The 13678-nt window shown below is 33.8% G+C and overlaps 1 protein-coding gene across 2 annotated transcripts in view; it reads left to right on the forward strand.

Moving 5' to 3' along the window:
* Window positions 1–13678, forward strand: part of CDK13 (cyclin dependent kinase 13) — a 112613-nt gene that overhangs the window by 33860 nt on the left and 65075 nt on the right. For both annotated transcript variants that reach the window (XM_082631904.1, XM_082631905.1), the window contains exons 3-5: window positions 1925–2095; window positions 3483–3622; window positions 5723–5893. In XM_082631904.1, the coding sequence (XP_082488030.1) occupies window positions 1925–2095; window positions 3483–3622; window positions 5723–5893 (482 nt within the window). The remainder of the gene's footprint in view (window positions 1–1924; window positions 2096–3482; window positions 3623–5722; window positions 5894–13678) is intronic.

Genomic DNA, 13678 nt, shown 5'->3' on the forward strand with positions numbered 1-13678 from the left:
AAACATCATTTCTTTTCATTCATTCTGGTCTAGTTTTATGTTCATCAGCCATATGTTTTAATTTTCTTCTCTTGGTCTTATACATTTCTGGTTAAGGCATTTTGTTGTTTTTTGTTTTTGTAGTATATGGAGACTTTTAAAAACTCATCACATACCCTATTTGGTTATTGCAGGTATTCAGTGAAAATATAATGTTTTTAATTATGTAGTGTTATTTTTGGAAACTAATATTTCATTTCTCTTAAGTCTGGGAGCCTTGCTGACTTTGGTAGTTCATATAATGATATATTTGAATATAGGCAGTCTTTTAAATGTTAAATTATAAGTAAAATTAAGACTTCTAGTCTCCCCCCCGCATTGATTTGAATTTTTGGACAAATGCAAATTTTGGACTGAGTTCTAATTACAAGTTAGAGACTACAGTTCTCTAAATAAATTATTTTAAATAGAATTATTTTCAGACAGAGTTCAAGTGGTACCTTTTCTAGAAAGAAGCTTTTACTGTCTTTCAGTCCTGAGTTAGCTACCCTTTAGTACCATAGTACTCTGGAAATTAGTCTGTACAGTACTTTATCCTGCTGCTTTCTGATGTCCTCCAAAAGACTGTAACCTCCTTTCTGAGAGGAACTGTATGTATCTTACTGTATTTGTGAATTGTTTTTGTTGTTAAACTATAGTGCCTATGTAATACGTAGCACATAGACGTGTATAATGAATATTTGTTGAATGGAGGGACATGAAAATTGAAAAGTGGGCTATATGACACCATTACTATAAAAATAAAACTGCAATCCAATTTCCTTTTGAGCTTGTTTTCCCTATTAAAGATTACTTACTAGTAACACGGGGTTGTGAAGAAAAGTCACAATTTTATTGATAAATAGTTTTTATCAGATGGTATTAAAAGACTGTGTATTGTACAATAATATTAAAGTCCAACATGAGTAGGAGAAGTTATAATTAAAATGAAATGATTTATATTGTTAACATCATTAGTAGCTTCTGACCACAGCAGTGTAGTTTCACTAGTTTTTAATTCTGGGACTCATAACTGCTATGAAAGTATGTGAAGTCCAAATTTTATTATCATTATAATATTCTCTTTCAACATGTTATATTGTTAAACAGATTTTGTAGTGTCTGGGAGGTTTAAAATAATCAATTACCAGGTTAAGATATAGTTTAAAAAATCAGAGCTCTTAATACATTCAAAAAAGTATAAAACTAACTGAGCTTAATTTTCACCTGTAATTCTGATAAGCTAGAGCCTTAAAAAAAATTTTAAAGAATCATTGTCCAATTCAGGAAAAATTAATTCTGAAAAGAGATGAAGCTAAATTTGTTCTTTGTAGTTATTTAAATGGAGCAGATAAATAATAGCATGTGGTTTATTTCTTACAACAAAATAGCTTTTTGTCTCTCTACCAGACTCAAACCAAATGCTATTATAAAACTAATGAATTTTCCCATAAAGCATGACTAGTTGACTTTCAGTTTTAATTTACAGTTTTATAGTAATTCTATATCTTTTTTAAAAATAGACTATATTTTAGAACAGTTTTAGATTTACAAAAAAGTTATAATGATATTACAGAGGGTTCCCATATACCCTCCATTCAGTTTCTTCATTATTAACATCTAGCATTATTAGTATGATACATTTGTTACAATTAATGAACCAATATTCATACATTATTAGTAACTAAAGTCCATACTTTGTTCAGATTTCCTTAGTGTTTATCTAATTCTGTATCATTTTTGCCCCCAAATTTTATATTTTTGCAGTTGAATATAGTATATTATTTTAGCTGGAAAGTAAAGAAACTCAGTTTAGTCTTTTGCCATTGTGTGCTATATAAATGCATTTTTATTTCTCAATGAAATAAATTTTTGTGTTTTATATGTCTGACCCCTTTCTTTTTAGCTTACGAGGAAATATTTCAGTAAAAGCAGTTAAAAAAGAAGTAGAAAAGAAACTACGATGTTTACTTGCTGATTTACCACTGCCCCCTGAGCTACCAGGAGGAGATGATCTCTCAAAGAGTCCAGAGGAAAAGAAAACAGCAACACAGTTACATAGTAAAAGGAGGCCTAAGTATGTGCTTACTTTCTACCTGCTCTTAAATTGGCCAGAGATGATTCCGGATCATCATAAAATCATAAAAGCCAAAATTAAGATTCAAAATAATAAAAAGTGTATTTATTCTTTCAACTTAAGTATATGAATAACTTTTATTGGAGCTTTGAAAAATTTTTTTTCATAATTGCCTGAGTACTTATTCAGAATGACTAATAAAACCAAATTAAATTCTCTCTCTCAGTTTGTAATGTATTAATTTCTTGAGATATATGTTGAAGAAAATTTCTATAATTAAGGTATTCAAAAAACAAATATTGAAATTGGGCAAGGTGGAAATCAGCATTCAGTGAGCCCAGACAAAATTAGTAATGGGCAAGCTGCTATGTTTTCCTTTGCTTTTAGCTCCATTTGCTCCCATAACTAAATGCATTCTTGATTTTGCAAGAGGTGGAGTGGAAGAAGGTTTGAAATCTGTATCCTAAATTAGCTTCAAGTAAGTGCCTAGAGATAACTGTTTCCCTTGAAACCTGTTCATCAGTTAAGGACAGAGGGAGAATGATGATTCCTTTTTTTACTTCTACTTAACCAAGGGAATGTGTAAGTAAGACTTTGAGTTAGATCTGGTTTTAGAATTGCTGTTTCAGGTAGTGTCTAGTATAAGAATATGAGGTGATTTTCTAGTGTGGAGTAGAAAGCTAGAAAACTTGTAAAATAGTCTCTCCTTGAGTATTGTAGCTTTATTCCTTTACTTAAATTCTCTTACCTGCCAGAATATTAAGATACTACAGAATTACATATCTTTTTGAAGAATATCAAATATTTGTTATATATAATACATACTTAAAGTATAGATTCCTAAGGGTTGATAATATTTTTATACTCTCCTAGACTGAAAATCTTTCTGGTGCTTCCATTTTTAAAATAATTTCATCTAGCCATAAGTCTAAATTTGTCAATATGCTTTATAGTTAGATTTTTGGTAATGTTCATTATTAAACTTTGGTTTTTGAAAGCAGATAAATATATACACGTTGTCAATGAATGAAAAAATACTCTGGAGGTTATTTAGAGAACTTTGAATCTTTGAACCAGTGTTGGTTTTGTCCCCTCGCTGAAAAATTATATGGTATTTCTGAAAGTCTTTCATACAAACTTTATTACTTCTCTTTCCCACTGTAAGTGTTAGTCTACAGAAGGAGAGTCAGTATGGAGAAATACCTTGACTTTCATGATAATTTATAATACCACCTCACAGTGTTGCCTGTCTTGGATGATCACAAATATGCAAGGGTGAGGGGAAATAAATGATTTAAGATTGGGTATGGAGGGTGGATATTGAGTATTAAACAGTTTATTCACTTTGCTTGATTGTATATAAAAACTTCAGAACTATATTTGATAGAATATGTGGGCCTCGCTATGGTGAAATCAAAGAAAAAGACATTGACTGGGGAAAACGCTGCGTGGATAAATTTGATATCATCGGAATTATTGGAGAAGGTACCTATGGACAAGTTTACAAGGCCAGGGATAAAGACACTGGTAAGAATGCCAAATGCTTTGGATCTTTGGGCCTATGGAATGTGCTTAATTCAGGTTTCTCTTCTAATGTATAACTTGAGGAATTTTCAGAAAAAAAAGTTAAATTTGAATTTATCATGCTATTGTTTCATCTTGTTTTTTGTTTCATTTTATATATGCACTTATGTAAGATATGGGTACATGTAATGGGGTGTATATACATATATGTTTTTTTGTTTTGTTTTTTTTTTGGCTGCATTGGGATCTTCGTTGCGGCACGTGGAATCTTTCATTGTGGCGCGTGGGCTCTTTGTTGTGGCATGCAGGCTTGTCTTTGGTTGTGGCGCGCAGGCTCCAGAGCATGTGAGCTCAGTAGTTGCGGCACACGGGGTCTCTAGTTGTGGTGTGTGGGCTCCAGAGCACGCAGGCTCAGTAGTTGGGGCACGTGGGCTCAGTTGCCCCATGGCATGTGGGATCTTAGTTCCCCAATTGGAAGGCGGATTCTTATTCTTTTTTTTTGTTTTTAATAAATTTTATTTATTTATTTATTTATTTTTGGCTGCATTGGGTCTTCATTGCTGCGTGCGGGCTTTCTCTAGTTGCGATGAGAGGGGCTACCCTTCGTTGCGGTGTGTGGGCTTCTCATTGCGGTCGCTTCTCTTGTTGCGGAGCATGGGCTGTAGGCGTGCGGGCTTCAGGAGTCGTGGCTCACGGGTCCTAGAGCGTAGGCTCAGTAGTTGTGGTGCACGGGCTTAGTTGCTCCGTGGCATGTGGCATCTTCCCGGAGCAGGGCTCGGACCCATGTGCCCTGCATTGGCAGGGGGATTCTTAACCACTGCGCCACCAGGGAAGCCCCGGAAGGCAGATTCTTAACCACTGGGCCACCAGGGAAGTCCCCTGAGAGAAAGTTTTAAAAGGCCTTGGGGCAGAGGAAAAAGTAACTGTGTTAGACGCCATGTATTTTACTAATAAATAGTGCTTAGAGTCAGTGTTTAATCTTTATTTATAATTTCTTGTTGAAGTAAACGAATAGATAAAATAGCGTAGGTGTTTGAGGGCGCTTAGTATAAGCGAGGCTACCTTATGCATAGAAACTCTGAAGGCAGTTATAGCATGCAGCAATAAAGTAATATTTATCATGATGATTCTGCATTATCAAAAGAGATTAAATTATAAAACAAGGAATCATACATTTTAGATTTCTATTAAAAAAATCAAGTAATTTTTAATGATTAAAAGGAAAAACGTTCTTCCTTTGGAAAATTTGTAAGTACAGAATTCCTTTTTTTTCCCCTACAAAGACGTGGAATGAACAAACTTCTATTACAGTGAATTTTTTCTTATAATAGGATTTGTGGGTGTTTCAATATTTAGATTATCTGATACAAAACTCACTCATATGTAAGTTATGAGGCCATTTAGTGTTGTGGGAAGAGCACATAGTTTTGAGAGAGCTAAACCAGATTTTGAATCCCAGTTTTACTACTTGGGTAACTGGGCATCTTTGGACAGTTAATATATCTGAGCATATTTTCTTATCTGCACAATGTCCAGAGTTTTCTCATCTGTTCAGAGAGGTTTTGTGCATGTATAAGCATATTAGGTATATTTAGCCTCCCCTCTTCACTTTTTAAAAAATGGCAGTGTAATATATCTACTCTTCGTTATCTAGCTTTTTTCATTTAATATATCTTAGTATAAAATAACAGTACATATAGACCTACTTTATCCTTTTTAACAGTTGTATAATATTCCATAGTTTGATAAATACCCCTTAATTTATTTAACCAGAGACTTTTTGAACCATAAACATTATAATTTGGTATATTGGAAACTAAGATATATTTTGTGGTTTGTAAGTTCAAGAGGTAGGAACTGAAATTATGAATTAAAATAAAAATTTAGGGAATTCCCTGCTGGTCCAGTGGTTAGTACTCCATGCTTCTACTGCAGGGGGCACGGATTTGATCCGTGGTCGGGGAACTAAGATTCCTGCAAACTACCTGGTGCAGCTGAAAAGAAAAAATAAAAATAAAAAAAATATTAAAAAATAAAATAAAAATTTAAAATGTTACTTAGTTTTGTCAGCTGGTAACCTGATTTTATTTACTTTTCTAATAGGAGAAATGGTAGCCTTAAAAAAAGTACGCCTGGATAATGAAAAGGAAGGCTTTCCCATTACAGCAATTCGAGAAATTAAAATTCTCCGGCAGCTTACCCACCAGAGTATTATCAATATGAAGGAAATAGTGACCGATAAAGAAGATGCTTTGGATTTTAAGAAGGATAAAGGTATGTGTGCATATTTACACAACCAATTCTGTGTATTCATGATTTTGCTAACTTATAGATTTTGATATTGACCATTTGAGTATTTATTAGGTATATTAAAAATATTGCCTTAATATCAAACTCTATTAAAAATTTTTTTAAATTTATTTTATTGAACTATAGTTGATTTACAATGTTGTATTAATTTCTGTACAGTGAAGTGGTTCAGTTTTACATATATATATTCTTTTTCATATTCTTTTCCATTATGGTTTATCACAGGATATTGAATATAGTTCCCTGTGCTATAAAGTAGGACCTTGTTGTTTATTCATTATATTTGTAATAGTTTGCATCTGCTAATCCCAAATTCCCGATCTATCCCTCCCTCTGCCTTCCATCCTCCTTGGCAACCACAAGTCTATTTTTTATGTCTGTGAGTCTGTTTCTGTTTTGTAGGTAAGTTCACTTGTGTCATATTTTAGATTCCACATATCAGAGATATCATATGATATTTGTCTGACTTATTTAGTATAATAGTTTCTAGGTCCATCCATGTTACTGCAAATGGAATTATTTCATTCTTTTTTATGGCTGAGTAGTATTCCATTGTATGTATGTACCACATCTTCTTTATGCATTCATCTGTTAGTGGACATTTAGGTTGTTTCCATGTCTTGGCTATTGTAAATAGTGCTTCTGTGAACACTGGGGTGCATGTATCTTTTTGAATTATAGTTTTGTCTGGATATATGTCCAGGAGTGGGATTGCAGGATCATATGGCAACTTCAGTTTTTAGTTTTTTGAGGAGCCTCCGTACTGTTTTCCATAGTGGCTGCACCAATATACATTCCTACCAACAGTGTAGGAGGGTTCCCTTTTCTCCACACCCTCTCTAGCAATTTGTTATTTGTAGAGTCTTTAATGATGGCCATTTTGAACTGGTGTGAGGTGGTACCTCACTGTAGTTTTGATTTGCTTTTCTCTAATAATTAGCGATGTTGAGCATCTTTTCACATGCCTGTTGGCCATCTGTATGTCTTCTTTGGAGAAATGTCTGTTTAGGTCTTCTGCCCATTTTTTGATTGGGTTGTCAAACTATTTTTTTAATTTATGTTTTTGAATTTTATTTTTTTATACAGCAGATTCTTATTAATTATCTATTTTATACATATTAGTGTATATATGTCAATCCCAATCTCCCAATTCATTCCCGCCCTCAACCCCCATTTTTTGATTGGATTGTCAAACTATTTTAAAATAGCTGAGTTGAAGAATTATTTTACATATTTTACTTTACTGGTTTTCGAGTCACCTAGGTAACATCATACTTATTGGTATTACAGATGAAGTATTCACTAGCAATATTTTTTTGGGGGGGCCTCAATATGTAATTTTTAGTCTTTATTTTTTAGTGATTTAGAAGCAGTTTATAGTAGTATTAGAATATATTTACCTTACATTTTTAATGTTATAATGCTTCAACATACAAGGAAACTTTGTGGTAGGCATATGTATTATTTCTAAAAGTATGGTGGCAAAAATGTCAACCTGAAATTGCTTTTGATAATCTATAGTGGTATATTGTTGGCTTTTAGCAAAAAAAAGCTGAAAAGAAATTAGTGTGCTTTTTAAAGTAGTTAACATAGGGTATTTGAAGGGTGAAAGAAATGCTCTACCTCCAGCAGGTTTTAGATCTTTAGTGTAAGATTTTGGAACTAAGGTTGACTCCCTTATAGTCAGTGGTTTTCAAAGAGCAGAATTCTTTTTGAAACTAAACCTAACATAAAACAGATTAAAAAGTAGGTATGTTCTGACTGAACATGGTGCTTAGCCTCCTCCCATCCCCAGCTATAAACATCCACCATCTTATTCTTCTGGGGAACACAGTAGAAAAATGATTGTTGTTATGTATGGTAACCATTTTTTATGAAGGAACCTCTGTTTGAAAGTATTCTGTATGCCCTGTGGAGATCATCAGAATCATCTTTTTAATTGATATAACTTCCATTAGTTTTTTTCCCATAATAAAGCCCATATTTCTTAGTCTGACTTTGAACTGGGTTTGTCTTTTTCATGTTATTTTTCACTACTTCTTATTGTGTAGTAGAAAGGTTACCTGTTTGACTTGGGTTAGAATGTCTGGGATTAGAGACTTAGCTTTTCAGCAAGGCCTTTAGCCCTTCTGAGCCTGTTATTTCTTTACCCATTAAAGGGAAACATTATTTCTCTTACTGTGTAGTAAGAATTAAATTAAGATTTTATGCATGAGGGTGGTGTGCAAATACTGTTTTTCATTAATCTTGTTCTATAGCCAAATTAATATAGTTGCTTTTCCTCCACATACCCTGGACCTCTGTTTTACTGATCTGTGTGATCACATCTCTGTTTACTTCTCCAACCTCAACCCCAATCAGTTTTTCTCATTGCTCACCAAACTCCATTCACATCCCTCGTTTGAGTCATCAGATATGCCAGTGCACTTCTCTGCCCTGAAGCCTTTCTTTACACTGGGCATACACCTCTCCAGCCCCAACACACACACACACACACACACACACACACACACGCACGCACGCACGCACGCACGCGCGATTTAAAAGGCAAATTTCTCATTCTCTAGCTCTCTGCCTGAATGTTGCTTTATTCATTAGTGAGGTCTTGCCTGACCAGTCTTCCCACTTTCCACCACAGTGGCCTTAAGAAAACAGGGTTAAGTGGTTTCACCATGGGTATATTTTTGTGCAGAAACCTATAGATGCTGAAGGAGCTTCCTCTGAAATAATCGAGGGAATGCAGGCGAGACAGACAAACTAATTCTAAATTTTATTCCTAATGTTTTCATCTTCAAGCAGTTCCATTTCTTTTTATTCTCTTTGAGGGAATCTTTGAACTATTTTGTCTGTTTCTCAGTCTTTTTATTGTTAGTGTGAGGTATAAGAAAACATTTCCTATACCTCTAGGTCTTTAGTTTCTACGTGGGATGCAGTTACTTGTATTAATTTCAGTAGTCTTGTGTTCATACTTCCCTGTTCATAAGGTCTTTGAACTACACAATCATTTTGCAACAGAAGCTTTGCTTTGTTATTTTCTTCTTTCCACTGAGGATTATGAATTTACAGAAAAATAATTTCTGAATGAATGTAATAATATTCAATGAAAAATTTTAATGCAGTTTATAATTCTCTGGGTAGAGGACACTTTTTGTTTTGCAGTTATATGCAGTATAAAGTAAAACGTTAGTCATTGATCTCCATATCAAAATGTAAATATTTAGTATTCAGATGAAACAAACACTGAAATAATGGTATCACTACAACAAAATAGTATTTTGGTACTTAAAATTAACATAATATCCTGGGTAACAAAAACCAGTATTAAAATTACTTTGCACAAATTAAGTTAGCTGTAATGCTCTCAATACTAGTGTTGGTTTAATGAGGGAATTTGAGTAATCTTTTAATTTGGAATTTTTCTAAAAATCAATAAAACAGTTTTCTATAGTAATGCTTATGGCAGAGTGTCATTATATGGTTGAGGGAAGCAGTCTTAAGTGTCACTTCCTCTATAATCTCTTGATTCTCACATGGTGCTCCCCTATGCTTGCATTCCAGGTTATACACAGTTCTATAACGATATTTTCTATTTCAACTTAGTCATTATGTTTTTATATCTTATTCCTATTGAAGTGCCTGCCTGAGGACAGAGACTGAGTTTTATTCTACTTTGTGTTCATAGTGTGCAGCACACAGTAGGTTATCATTAAATTTTGAATAAATGAATGAATGAAATACAGAGGTGAGAATGTTCTGTGGAGTAGATAGAAAGTTAAAGATGGGTGCTATTTGGATAAGTAGAGAGGAGGCCATTCTAATTCATAATTGTCATAACGTGTTTTATGAGGCAATGAAAAATTGGCATATCCCTTAAAACAAAGTCTTCCTTCAAAATTATCTTCCCTGTCTCATTTTCTTAAAAATCTGAATTCATTCCCATAATATAGAACTGCTAATATTTTGTGGGTTTTGTGATGAGAGCATTGTTGATTGATTTGTTCGTTCTTTCCATACATGTTTATTGTGCCAGTTCTAGACTTGGGCTGGCCAATACAGTAGCCACTAGGCAATATGTTTATTTAAATTTAAATTAATTAAAATTAAATAAAATTAAAAGTTCAGTTCCTTAGTTGCATTATCCACATTTCAGGTGCTCTGTAGTTATACATTACTACTGACTGCATTTTGGATAGTGCAGCTAGAACATTTTCATCAAATCAGCAAGTTCTAATGAATAGTGCTTAAGATATACAAGGTAAAAAAAAAAAAATCTGGTCCCCGACTCAACCGAGTTTCTGGGAACCAGGTGGATCAGTACTTGCTAGAACTAAATCAGACTAATATATGAATGACAGGCTTTTTTCTGCCCAGAAGTTTTCCCTTATTGTTAACTGTGTTAATCTGTAATTGCCAGAATTTCAGTTGTAGGTGGTGAGTTTCAAAAAAAGAGAAAAAATTTAATGCAGGCTGAGGGATCTACCAAATAAGCAAGAGAACTTTGTTAAGGAGTCTGTACTTACCAACTGTGTACTGTGTCTTCTTTTTTTTTTTTTTTTTCTACCTTAAAAAAGAAGTGAACTTGCAGGTTATTTTATTAAAGATAAAATTTTCCTGTGATGGTGGGGCCTCCAGCAGCATGTTGAGGCAGGATGGAAAGTCACTTGTAAGTTTAAATTTTTTATATATGAGGGCTGCCTATATTATGTTATTCATTTTGTCATGTAAAAGATAAAACTTAGTCTCAGTTGTACAATTTATTTGTATCTAATATTTTACGTGAAGTTTCCAGTTAAGGCTCTAGGCCAGGGATGCATAGTTTTAAGATCCTATACCCTCTTTTTGTGCAGCAGTACTAGAATTAGTAACTTTTTTTGAGTGGGGCAGGGAAGGAGAAAGAAAAATGTTAGACTTTCTTTTCTTGATTATAAAAGTGATGTTTAGTTATAAATTTGGAAAATAAAATGACCCAGATATTATCACTATTAAAATTTTCTATATTTTTCCTAATGTGTCTTCTCTCATATTTGTGATTATTTATTCCCAAGCTGAGGTTCTGCTTCTTTCATTAATAACATGCTTTTTTATTGGAATAATATGTCACTTGGATGGACCATATTTCATTCCTCCATTGTTGCATATTTAGGTTCTTTCAAGGCATTTCAGCTACTGTTTTCTATATTGAAGTGTTATACTGGGAAATTCTAGCAGTGATTTGTAGCTATTCATATACCTTTAACCAAACAAGGGACTTTATCTGCTAGAAAAAGTCCTAACGAATTCTGAATTATAGGTTTGGTGAGAAATGAAGTAGTGAGTGACGTAGTGAATGATAAAGGTCCTGTATAATGAGCATATATAATCCTAGCAGTCAGTGAGTCCATAGACATTGGAACCAGATTTCCTTCCATTCTAATGTCCTTTTGCATAAAACTTTTATTCACATCTGATTATTCCCTTAAATTGATTATAGAAATGGGATTATTAGGTCAGAGGATTTGAACTTTGAAATTTCTTAACACATATTATCAAGTTGTTTTCTAGAAGGGTTGTGCCAGTTTACACTCTCAAGTGTAGGGCAGGAATAGAACACAGACTAGGAATAGAAGGGAACTGCCTCAACTTGTTAAAGGGCCTCTATGAAAAATAAGGATGTCTGCTCTTGCCACTTCTGTTCAACATTGCCAGAGAAATAAGGTAAGAAAATGAAATAAAAGGTAACCAATTGGAAAGGAAGAAGTAAAACTATCTCTAATCAATTTGTGTGTGTATGTGTGTGTATGTGTGTACATACACACAATATAGAATTCCATGTAACCCACTAAAAAACTCTTAGAACTAATAAATGAGTTCAGCAAGGTGGCAGGATACAAAATCAATATACCTAAATCTGTTGTAGTTCTGTACACTAGCAGTGAACAATCTAAAGTGAAATGAAGAAAACTTTAATTTATAATAGCAGTAAAAAGAATAAAATATCTAGGAGTAAATTGACAAAAGAAGTGTAAGGCTTTGTACCTTGAAAGCTACAAAATATCATTAAAAAAAATTAAAGAAGACCTAAATAAATGGAAAGACATTACACGTTCATGGATCAGATGCATACTACTCCCCAAATTGATCTACATATTCAATGCAGTCTCTCTCAGAATCCCAGCTAGCTTCTTTTCAGAAACTGACAAGCTGATCTTAAGATTCATATGAAAATTCAAGAGGTAAATTGTCAAAAAATTTAGAAAAACAAAATTGGAGGACTCACACATAGTGATCTCAAATCTTACTACAAAACTAGAATGGAATAGAATTGAGGGTTTAGAAACCAACCCTCATGTTTATGGTCAGTTGATTTTTGATGACGATACCAGCACAAGTCAATGGAAAAGAACAGGCTTTTCAACAGTCAATGCTGGGTCAAGTGGATATACACATGCAAAAGAATGAAATTGGATCCCTTTCTCGCATCATACACAGTAATTAACTAAAATGGATCAGTGATCTAAATATAAGAGCTAAAATCACAAAACTCTTAGAAGAAAATGTAGGAGTACATTTTCATGATGTTGGATTAGCCAAAGCCGCCTTTTTTTCTTCTTTTTGAAAATATTTATTTATTAATTTTATTATTTATTTGGCTGTGCCATGTCTTAGTTGCGGCATGTGGGATCTTCTAGTTGCGGCATGCGGGCTCTTAGTTGTGGCATGCGGGATCTAGTCCCCTGACCAGGGATTGAACCCAGGCCCCCTCTATTGGGAGTGTGGCATCTTAACCACAGAACCACCAGGGAAGTCCCTCCAAAGCCTTCTTAGTTATGACAAAAAAAGCAGAAACTAAAGGAAAAAAATATATTGGACTTCATCAAAATTTAAAACTTCTGTGTTTTGGTGGACACCATTGGGAAAGTGAAAAGACAACTCAGAATGGGAGAAAATATTTATAAATCATGTATCTAAGGGGCTTGTCTCTATAATATATGAAGAACTCTTACAACTATATAATAAAAAAGATAGCCTGTTTAAGAAGTAAGCAAAGGATCTCAAAAGACATTTCTCCAAAGAAGATATGCAAATGGCCAATAAGCATATGAAAAGATGTTCAGTATCATAGCCATTAGGGAAATGCAGGTCAAAACCACAATGAGATACCGTCTTATACACACTGTCAGACGGCCATAATAAAAAGGAGAAGTATTAACGAGTGTTGGGGAAGATGTGGAGAGATTGGAAGACTCATACATTACTGGTGAGATTGTAAAATGTTACAGCTACTTTGGAAAACAGCCTGACATTTCTTCAAAATGTTATGTGTAGATACCATGCGACCTAGAACTTCTACTCTTAAGGATATATCCAAGAGAAATAAAAACATGTCCACACAACAACTTGATACCAATGTTCATAGCAGGATAATTCACAGTAGTCCCAAAGTGTAAACAACCCAAATGTCAATCTGTTGATGAATAGATAAACAAAATCTGGTATATCCATACAGTTGAATATTATTCTGCCATTAAAAGGACTGAAGTACTTACACCAACAAACTGGATAACTTACATGAACTGGACACATTTGTAAAAACACACAACCTACCAAGAATCATGAAGAAAAAGAAAATCTGAACAGACCAGTAAAGAGATGACTCTGTAATAAAAAATCTCCAACAAAAAAAGCCCAGTACCAGATGGTCTTACTGGTGAATTCTACCAAACTTTTAATGAAGAATTAACACCAGTCCTCTCCAGACTATTCCAAAAC

Source organism: Mesoplodon mirus, assembly GCF_964341445.2.
Source record: "Mesoplodon mirus genome assembly, chromosome: 9".
Taxonomy (NCBI): domain Eukaryota; kingdom Metazoa; phylum Chordata; class Mammalia; order Artiodactyla; family Ziphiidae; genus Mesoplodon; species Mesoplodon mirus.